This window comes from Eleutherodactylus coqui, chromosome 13 (assembly GCF_035609145.1).
Source record: "Eleutherodactylus coqui strain aEleCoq1 chromosome 13, aEleCoq1.hap1, whole genome shotgun sequence".
In the NCBI taxonomy this organism is placed as follows: Eukaryota; Metazoa; Chordata; class Amphibia; order Anura; family Eleutherodactylidae; genus Eleutherodactylus; species Eleutherodactylus coqui.
In genome coordinates this window covers 12,258,318-12,268,867 of record NC_089849.1, presented here as the reverse complement: position 1 = coordinate 12,268,867, position 10,550 = coordinate 12,258,318, and the positions used below count along the sequence as shown (strand labels likewise).

The 10,550-nt window shown below is 45.9% G+C and overlaps 1 protein-coding gene across 5 annotated transcripts in view; it reads left to right on the top strand.

Moving 5' to 3' along the window:
- Positions 1–717: 717 nt before the first annotated feature.
- Positions 718–10,550, top strand: part of HELZ2 (helicase with zinc finger 2) — a 34,701-nt gene continuing 24,868 nt past the window's right edge. Inside the window, exons 1-6 of one of the 5 annotated variants that reach the window (XM_066587372.1) lie at positions 718–884; positions 2,547–3,504; positions 6,399–6,582; positions 6,785–6,892; positions 7,177–7,706; positions 9,646–10,275. In XM_066587372.1, the coding sequence (XP_066443469.1) occupies positions 2,555–3,504; positions 6,399–6,582; positions 6,785–6,892; positions 7,177–7,706; positions 9,646–10,275 (2,402 nt within the window). In that variant the 5' untranslated portion in view covers positions 718–884; positions 2,547–2,554. Of the gene's footprint in view, positions 1,005–1,253; positions 1,405–2,546; positions 3,505–6,398; positions 6,583–6,784; positions 6,893–7,176; positions 7,707–9,645; positions 10,276–10,550 lie in introns of those variants that run through there. The other 4 variants (XM_066587374.1, XM_066587371.1, XM_066587376.1 and 1 more) reach the window with 4 other exon arrangements.

The following is a 10,550-nucleotide window of genomic DNA, read 5'->3' as shown; positions in this document are numbered from 1 at the left end:
CATCGGTCCACCCTAGTCCCTCTTTATTACATGAGCTCTCACCTATCCTTACATCGGTCCACCCTGGTCCCTCCTATTACATGAGCTCTCACCTATCCTTACATCGGTCCACCCTAGTCCCTCTTATTACATGAGCTCTCACCTATCCTTACATCGGTCCACCCTAGTCCCTCTTATTACATGAGCTCTCACCTATCCTTACATCGGTCCACCCTAGTCCTTCTTATTACATGAGCTCTCACCTATCCTTACATCGGTGCCCCTTCTTCATCCACTACACTTGAGCTTATTAAACACAATAAAGGAACCTAGTCTGAAATTAGTTGGAGAGAGGATCAGAAGTGACATCAGGAAATACTATTTTATTACAAGAGTAGTAGATGCTTAGAACAAACTTCCAGAAAATGTACCGTAGTTGTAAAATCACCACTAAGTAAATGTAAACCTGCCGGGGATAATCATATATCTGTCCTAAGAAAAGAAGAGGAATAATTAAAATAATTCAGGCTGGACGGAGCTTGTGGTCTTTTTCTGCCATGTTCTTCTGTGTTTCTATCCGCGCTCCCCTCTCCCCACACTTTTGATCATCCCGGTTGGCATGAATCCATTCTCAACCTCTTACCCACAAAGACAAGCACAACCTGTCCATGACTGTCTCTCACTCCTCCCAGCATCACATTGTGCTGTTAGTCACCAGACTCAGGCGGAGCAACAGTGACGAGAAGAGGGAAGAAACGAAACTAAAGAAGGGAAACTCATCAACTGCTGATGGGAAAACAAAACAGAGAACCACAGCCGGTCTGAGGGAGAGAGACTGCAACCGGCAACCACAGCAGATCAGACGGAGAGAGAGACTGCAACCGAGAACCACAGCAGATCAGAGGGTGAGAGAGACTACAACCGACAACCACAGCAGATCAGAGGGTGAGAGAGACTACAACCGACAACCACAGCAGATCAGAGGGTGAGAGAGACTACAACCGACAACCACAGCAGATCAGAGGGTGAGAGAGACTAAAACCGACAACCACAACAGATCAGAGGGTGAGAGAGACTGCAACTGAGAACCACAGCAGATCAGAGGGTGAGAGAGACTGCAACTGAGAACCACAGCAGATCAGAGGGTGAGAGAGACTGCAACTGAGAACCACAGCAGATCAGAGGGTGAGAGAGACTGCAACTGAGAACCACAGCAGATCAGAGGGTAAGAGAGACTGCAGCTGACATACAGAGCAGATCAGAAGGAGAGAGAGACTGCAACCGACAGCAAGAGCAGATCAGAAGGAGAGACAGACTGCAACCGACAACCACAGCAGATCAGAGGGTGAGAGAGACTGCAACTGAGAACCACAGCAGATCAGAGAAAGAGAGAGACTGCAACTGAGAACTACAGCAGATCAGAGGGTGAGAGAGACTGCAACTGAGAACCACAGCAGAGAAAGAGAGAGACTGCAACTGAGAACTACAGCAGATCAGGGGGTAAGAGGGACTGCACCTGACATACAGAGCAGATCAGAGGAAGAAAGAGACTGCAACCGCAAACCACAGCAGGTCAGAGGGTGAGAGAGACTGCAACCGACAGTCAAAGCAGGTCAGAGAGTGAGAGAGACTGTAACCAACATGCAGAGCAGATCAGAGGCGAAGAGAGACTGCATCCAACAGCCAAAGCAGATCATAGGGGGAGAGAGGCTGCAACAGAGTTACAGAGCAGATCAGAGGGTGAGAGAGACTGCAACCGACTTACAGAGCATCAGGTGAGACAGCAACTGACATACAGAGCATCAGGTGAGACAGCAACTGACATACAGAGTATCAGGTAAGACAGCAACTAGCAGCCAGAGTATCAGAGGGGAAGAGAGACTGCAGCGGACAGCCAGAGCAGATCAGAGGATGGGAGAGACTGCAACAAACAGCCAAAGCAGATCAGAGGGAGAGAGAGGCTGTAACCAACAAGCAGAGCCTCAGGAGAGACTGCAACTGACAGCCAGAGCCTAAAGAGACTGCAACTGACATAGCATCAGAGTGAGAAAGAGACTTCAACCAACAGCCAAAGGAGATCAGAGGTTGAGACGATGACTGACATCCAGAGCAGATCAGAGGGAAAGAGACTGCCACCAACTGCCATAGCATCAACGGGAGACAGACAGCAATGGACAGTCAGAGCAGATCAAGGGGAGAGAGATAGCAACTGACACCCAATGTAGATTAGAGGGAGAGACTGTAACTAACAACTAGAGCAGAAAAGAGTGACAACATCCTGGTGATAGGAGCTCATAATACTGTTCAATAACAATAGTGTAGAAGTGACAAGGATTGCAAAACCATCACAAAGTAACAGAAATCTGATATATGGTATCCAGTGCTGAGATATGTTAACTTGGGGTGCAGGATAATGACACGCTAACACTTGGGGTACAAAATGACACACTTGGGGCCCTTTGTTCTAAGTTTGTAGTGATTACTGATGCATGATATTTCAATTACATGCACTATATATCAGTAAATGTATGATCTGCCAACCAGTGAAATCTCCGATATTGTTCTAGGGGCAGCCATGGTACAGTTTTCGGGGCTGGGTCCCCCTAGCCTGACAAACCTTCTAGAGCAGGTGGAATTGCGCTTGGCTTGTGTCACCTGCAGCCGCAAGAAGGAAGCAATCAAGTACAGCTACCAACCCTTGAAGCACAACTGTTCTGCTCAGCTACTCCTTGCAAGAAGCAAGAAAGGTAGCAATGAAAATGTTTGGTATCAAGTGAGGCAGCGCCCACTCTACCCAATGCCTGCCCGCTATGCCGTGTGCTGGCACTATCAACCCGCAAAGGGCTGCATCAGACACCAACAGAATTGTACATTTGCTTGGACCAATGAAGAAGTCCTTGTTTGGACTTTCGAGAGGATAAACAATCTTGAAAGACACCAAGTCAGGTCCATGCTACTCCCAACGACATCTCCAACTACTGCCACTCAGGAACCCAAAAACTGGAAAGACTTGTTGAGTCAATATGGGGGTCAATTTCAAGACATTTGTGAGCAATGCTTTTATCAGAGTCCACCAAAGGTCACTCTTACAGATTTATGCCAGTGCCATCCTCGCCCGATGCCACTTCTTGCTCACATCATCATCAATGACACAAAGAAGCAATGCAACATTATCCGTCCTTTGCCTTCCTCTTCACACCACATCCACTTGTGTAGCCAGCGTTCTCGTGGATTTTTTTGCCGAATGGAAAACGGGCAATGCCCAAATGCCCACAGCGAGGTTGAGCTTGCAGTTTGGAAAGCAGAGCAGAGCTGTGGACTCACCCGCGGTAAGATTAAGGAGAACCAAGATCTGAATATGGGTTTTTACTGCCGTTTATGCCTGATTAGCACCAACACTCAAGAAAGCTTTGAGACGCACTGTGCTTCTTTGGAACATGGGCGCATGATGGCGGTCGATTCGCTGTCGGTATGGAATCATCGCACTCCACCACTTGGTATAAGTCGGTTTTCTCTCTGCGAAAGGTGAGTCTCCTACTAGAGATTTTATTTCCTCCGACATGTAGAAATTAAAGGGGTTGTACAAAATTAGAAAAAACATATCTGCTTTCCTTCAAAAATGGTGCCTCACCTATCCATGGGTTGTCTCTGGTTTTCAGCTCAGGTCGATTGAAGTGAATAGCTGCAATACCACACACAACCTGTGGGCAGAGGGGGCACTGTTTTTGGAAGAAAGAAGCCATGTTTTTCTAATCCTGTACAACTCCTTTAAAGGGGTTGTCCATGAAGAGAAACTACTTACTCAGCTCAGCGTTGTCAGAACTTTTACTTGCAGCCTGGTTTCAACACAGGGTCATGTGGCATGGCCTTTCCATTGCCTGTAGCTTCTTAGCAGAGTGCTGGCTGTTTGGCCAATTTCAATCATCAAGTCAGTCCCCTTTTCTGTCTCTGCATCAGCCATGATAATTAGAGGGCTGGCTTGCTTATTTAAGTCAGCCTTCAGCAATGATGTTACAGAAAATGGAAGGGCCAAGTGACCCTGTGTCTGAATGGGCTGAAAGTAGAGGTTCCGGCCACACTAGACCAGGTATTTCTAGTCTCTGGGCAAACCCTTTAAAGGTGTTTCCAGGTCTTAAAGCAACCCTCCTCTTTTGGGACAAAATTCTGTCCTGGGACAGAAGGGGGTAGGGGTATATTATCTATAGTTGTTCTTTTCTGACGCTTGTCCTATCCACCAGTTTCAGGTGCCTTTTGTGGCTGTCCAAGATGGTTGCAGCAATTTTCTAACTATTTAATGGACACTGTGCACTGCTGTCTGATTGGGCAGTGCTGATCACATGAGCAGGCATAGCCATTCAGAGAGCAGGTATATTGGATTGGTAGTCTATCACTACTAATGCACTGTTGGAATTATGTAACCTGGCCATATTGGATGGCCAAAAAACAGCATTCGTAACCATCAGATTGGAAGGGCGGCAAAGAAGAACAATTGCAAGTAATATATTCCCCTCCTCTCGGGTCTCGGGACAGAATTTTATCCTGAAACTGAAGGGTCGCTTTCATGGCCTGTTCTTAGAATCTGGTCCCCCTGCCAATAAGCAGAGCAAGGCCAAGGTCGCACAGCTATAAATGTATCAGTTCCTGATCGGATCTTTCTAACACTGATCTGACACTGTAATCCGTGGCAGAACTCCGAGATTGAGACTTGGAATTCTGCTGTGGATCTTCATATATATTTGCATGCAAATTTAGCCTTAGTCAATGGGGCAACACGAATTTCAAAATCCACGCTTTAGGAACTATGGCGTGGATTTCCATAGCATTCAATAGAATGCTAAAATTGTGTGAACTTGGCCGCTGATTTGGACATGGAATCCGCATCCAAATCCGTGGCAAAATTCCATCATGTGAATATGGCCTAAGGGGTTTTTGGTGCCGGAAGAAAAAAGATAACCACAGGTTGGAGACAGGGAGCTGGGGAATGTATTTTTTATAATCTCCCGCTTCCTGGTTCTCGTGGTGTGCCCCGCTGAAGTGACCACCATCGGTCCATGGTAGACCATGAGCACAGCGGTCTGAAAAGAGTCAAATTTTCAGACCTCACCCGGACTTCACCAGGGCACACTGCAGGAACCAGAAGAGGGTGAGTATACAGAATACATGCCCCGTCACCTCCCCGAACAGCATGGTAACTCAATTTATGATGCTGTTCAGTGATGACAGGTTCCCTTTAAGTGCTGTTACCATCTTGGCTAAATATGGCGGAAATGGGAGCACTTCTGAATGCGGTTGCTGGGTGGCTGGGCTTATGGAAAAAACTAAGCTTGTAAACAGTGTTGCACAGCTTCCAAGTTAATGACACAGAATAGCTTGTGCTACATTGTTTGCCTAATTCTGATTGACTTCTCTGGGAGTTATGAAAACAGCATAGCACAAGGTACTCAGCTATTTCCCACCCCCAGCCACTACATCCAGTGAGGCCGGAGCAGGAGATAGGTGTTAGTCCCAGAGTTGGGATCTACACTTTTCAGACAGTTATAGCATATTTGTAGATATGCTATAAAAGTCTGAATGAGAATACCGCTTTAAGCAACTAATATTTAGGCAGTTTGCTAATAATTAAAAATTCAATGATGGTAGAAAGTCAACATGTCCTTCACCTTTGGGCCTTCTTGACTAACCAGCCTGGAAAATGATTTATTTCTTCTTCTGGTGCCCTTGAAGAGAACAAAACTTGTTTTGGGAAAATCAATAACAATCTGTTTCGAGGTTTTAAAATGCATGTCACCATTGAATTTACAGAGGAACTGTAATGGGGGTGAACACTACCCCACTTACTTTAGTTATTTATGAACGCATTTTGCATGATAATCGTACCGTAAAAATTGCCCCTTAGTCTGAAGGCCAATTTACACGAGCCGATGATCGCTCAAAGATTGCTCAAACGACAGTTTGAGGGACGGCTTTGAGCGATCATTTTGTATAAACTTTTAATAGCTACTTAAGAGCAATTAAGTCTGCAAATGAAGCCTTAGCTGAATGCAGTTAATAGCCCAAGGGCTCTTGTCTGCATTCAGATCCTTTGTTCTCCAGCGGGAAACAATGCTATCAGTACTACCCCTGGAGAACTGCTGATAAGGCTGAATGATGATTTTTAGGTTGGACTGAATTTAACAATCAGCTAGCAGTGCATGAAAAGTGCACGATGGGCGCATATTTAGACGCAACGATTATCGCTAAAACGATCGCTTTCTAACGATTTTTTTTTAAAGCGATCATCGGCTGGTGTAAATGGGCCTTAAGGCGTATTGTCAGACCCCATTATTGTGCCTTAAACTGAGCATTCATTGTTATTTCCTGTTAGAAACATATTCAGTGATTTCTAATGGGATTGTGGTTTTATTTGTCTTTATGCTAAGCCCTTTGCAGTGCATATATGGAAATGCTTGTCCAAAAGCTCACTGCCAGGAGGAGTTACAGGAGTGGATTCTTCGGGCCAAAGTCACCAGGCGAAATAAGCAGTTGGTAGAGGAAGAAGGTCTCCTGTCTTACCAGGACCGTCTTGTTCAGGAGTATCAGCTTTGCAGCAGTGAAATAGAAGTGGTGAGTCACATATGGTCTATACGGTAATATACACATTACACACCGATAAGTGTTGTGTGTCAAAAAACAGAACCAACTTTATTGACACGTTGTAGTGAGTGATTGACTCATTTCAGTAGGTTCAGGGGTTATTTCTCACTTTGTGCTGTGATTTGCTCTCCTAGAGGCTGATCTAAAGGTCTTTCTACTCCCCTCATTACAGCTTTCAGAAGAAGTTGAAGGTGTTAAAATAACATGTAACCATCCTCTGAGAATCCATTCCAAGGAGAAGCTTGTGCAAAGGACCTGGGACTTCACCCTACATTCCAAGGTATCTACTGTTAGCAGCCATTACTGTGATCAGGCAGCCTATAGGGTTCTTCAAAAACAAGAGAAGTACTGTCCCTCCTTGCAGAGAGCGTCAAGTAGATGTGAGGAGACTTATAGGCCATGCAATGCTCCCCTGGGAAATTTGCTATGCAAATTGGAGATGGTATAATGTCTCTACAGCGCCACCTGTTGGAAGGTGGCCACTATGTGCCATTGTAGTCTATAGTGAAGAACTGATTTATGGTATTAGTGCCAGTCCTAAAGCATTACCCTTTATTTCTGTAGATGCCACTTCTCCATGTCGCCTTGTTAAAGACGGATCCTGGGGCTATCTTCTCTTTGGATGCGACCGGTCACCAAAAACTCTGTCATTATGCCGGAGGATCTTGCTTCCTGGTTAAAGGGTCTCGTACACAATATAAACTGTCTGTACACGTCAAATGCTCAGTCTTTGGAGTTTTCGACCAATGGTTGACTCTAGATTTTGGAATTCGGCCAGTTTTGCTTCAGAAGATCATTATGCAGGTCGGTGGTCAAGAAGAAACCTTAAACCAACAGGATAAAGTCTTAGGTCAACATGGAGGACCTCTGTCGTCTTCAGAACGGTGGTACCCAGGCAAGTTATTATGCATCCCATGCACGGAAAGGCCGCTACAGGAGAAGAAGCTCTTAGACACGTACAAACCTCCCTCCATGAATCCATTTTATGTCCCAACCAGCGTTAATAGGAAGCCCCTGACTGTGGACAACTACCGGCAGATGATGCACGTTAGTCTTCTCCAAGAAGAAGCAGCAAGAGAGCAGGTGATATCCAGGTGAGAGATGCTGCACGAAGGCTCCATCAATGGCAAGAACCCTTTATTAACTCCTTTCCACCCCAGGATGCGCCCTGTTCCCATGATTTGAGCCTCTAAACCAGAGATGCCCAGTCGTTTGTATAATATATATAAAGTCACTACTACACGAAACTGACTATGTATACAGATATATACAGTCACCATAGGGTGAGCTCACAGTATACATATATATAAAGTCACTACTAGAAGAAACTGACTGTATGTATACAGATTTATGCATCCACCACTAGGAGGAACTTACTGTATACAGATATATACAGACAACGCTAGGAGGAGCACGCTGTATACAGATATATACAGCCACCACTAGGGGGAGCTCACTACATACAGATATATACAGCCACCACTAGGGGGAGCTCACAGTATACATATATATAAAGTCACTACTAGAAGAAACCGACTGTATGTATACAGATTTATGCATCCACCACTAGGAGGAACTTACTGTAAAGCCACCACTAGGGGGAGCTCACTACATACAGATATATACAGCCACCACTAGGGGGAGCTCACTACATACAGATATATACAGCCACCACTAGGGGGAGCTCACTACATACAGATATATACAGCCACCACTAGGGGGAGCTCACAGTATACATATATATAAAGTCACTACTAGAAGAAACCGACTGTATGTATACAGATTTATGCATCCACCACTAGGAGGAACTTACTGTAAAGCCACCACTAGGGGGAGCTCACTACATACAGATATATACAGCCACCACTAGGGGGAGCTCACTACATACAGATATATACAGCCACCACTAGGGGGAGCTCACTACATACAGATATATACTGCCACCACTAGGGGGAGCTCACTACATACAGATATATACAGCCACCACTAGAGGGAGCTCACTACATACAGATATATACAGCCACCACTAGAGGGAGCTCACTACATACAGATATATGCAGCCAGCACTAGGGGGAGCTCACTACATACAGATATATACAGCCACCACTAGGGGGAGCTCACTACATACAGATATATACAGCCACCACTAGAGGGAGCTCACTACATACAGATATATGCAGCCAGCACTAGGGGGAGCTCACTACATACAGATATATACAGCCACCACTAGGGGGAGCTCACTACATACAGATATATACAGCCACCACTAGGGGGAGCTCACTACATACAGATATATACTGCCACCACTAGGGGGAGCTCATTACATACAGATATATACAGCCACCACTAGGGGGAGCTCACTACATACAGATATATACAGCCACCACTAGGGGGAGCTCACTACATATATATATATATGCAGTGAGCTTGCCCTAGTGGTGACTGTATATATCTGTATGCAGTGAGTTCCACTACTGGTGGCTGTATAAATCTGTATACATACATAGTTAGTTCCTTCTCAGAGCAATTGTATATATCTGTATACTGTAACTCTATATCTATGCAGGTGGCTGTATATATCTGTATGTAGTGAGCTCCCCCTAGTGGTGGCTGTATATATCTGTATGCAGCGTGCTCCTCCTAGCGTTGTCTGTATATATCTGTATACTGTAACTCTATATCTATGCAGGGGGTTTCGAGTTCTGTATCAGATAAAAATGGAGCTCCGTTTGGATTGTAAGTAAAGTAAAAACTACTAATGGCAGCAATTAAAGGGTCCGTAGGGTCTGTGTGGAATGTTACATTGTTGTACTGCATACCCCTCCACAGTGTTATAATAACTCCTTCGTGATCTTGGATGTACATATATACCCTTGGCCACTAGGGTGGGCTCAAGGGTCAAAAGTGACAATGAAAAATGGCTTTGGATTAAGGGGTTAGTGAACAAGGGAGCTCAGGATGAGCAGCGTGTTGATGCTGTTTCTGTAGGCGGCTCATCTGGATCAGCTCTTTTAATAATGTCATTCTTCTTAGGTTAAACTTAAAGGCGGCGGTCACCTTTAAGAAGATGGTGAATTCTCTGAGTGGAATGACGTGCGCTCCCCCCGGCGAGCTCTTCGCAGAGGTTCCTTTACCCGCTGGGATGACGCAAGATACTGAAGAAGGGTATTTACTGCAGAGATCTGTGGCCACTGCCCTCGTTGCCCCTTGCCCTCGGCACAATGACAGAGTCTATGAAGTCCCCTTGGACCGCAGCGTTGAGTTGGAGGGCAGCGTTCTACTGACAATAACAGAGAGGTGCTGCAGAGAGCTGACCCTCCAGGAGAACGTCTCCGCCCAGCTAGAGGTTCAGTTCCAGATCGATCGTCTGCCGTTCTGCATCTGCCATGAAGCAGTTGACCGCCTGATGGATGAGAAGTTATTATTCCCAGACCTGGACAAGTCCCGTCCGCCGGTCTGCAAGGACCACATATCATGGGGCAACCAGAAGCAGCGGCTGGCCATCTCTTACATTGCTGGATCAGTGACAGGGAAAGAGCCGGTAGCCCCTCTCCTTATATATGGACCATTCGGTACCGGGAAAACATCAACTCTAGCCCACGCGGCTCTGCAGGTGATCCGACAACCTCACACCCGAGTGCTGATCTGCACCCATAACAACAGGTACCAGGACCATCCGCACCAGGGACCGCGTACATACGTGTAGTCCTCATGAAACAATACTTGAGCATCTATTTAAGACCCCAGCATTGTGTCGCCCCTCTGTTGTCCCTCCTGGATGCTCATGAAAAACCAGATAACCCTTTGGTTCTGTGGACAAAATTCATCCCAGGATCGGAAGAGGCGATCATATTAAGTGCCACTCTCCCCATGTGCCAATGTCCCCTGCATTCGGTGGTGCCCATGAACCCTCTTTGGTGTTCCATGATGGTGGCACC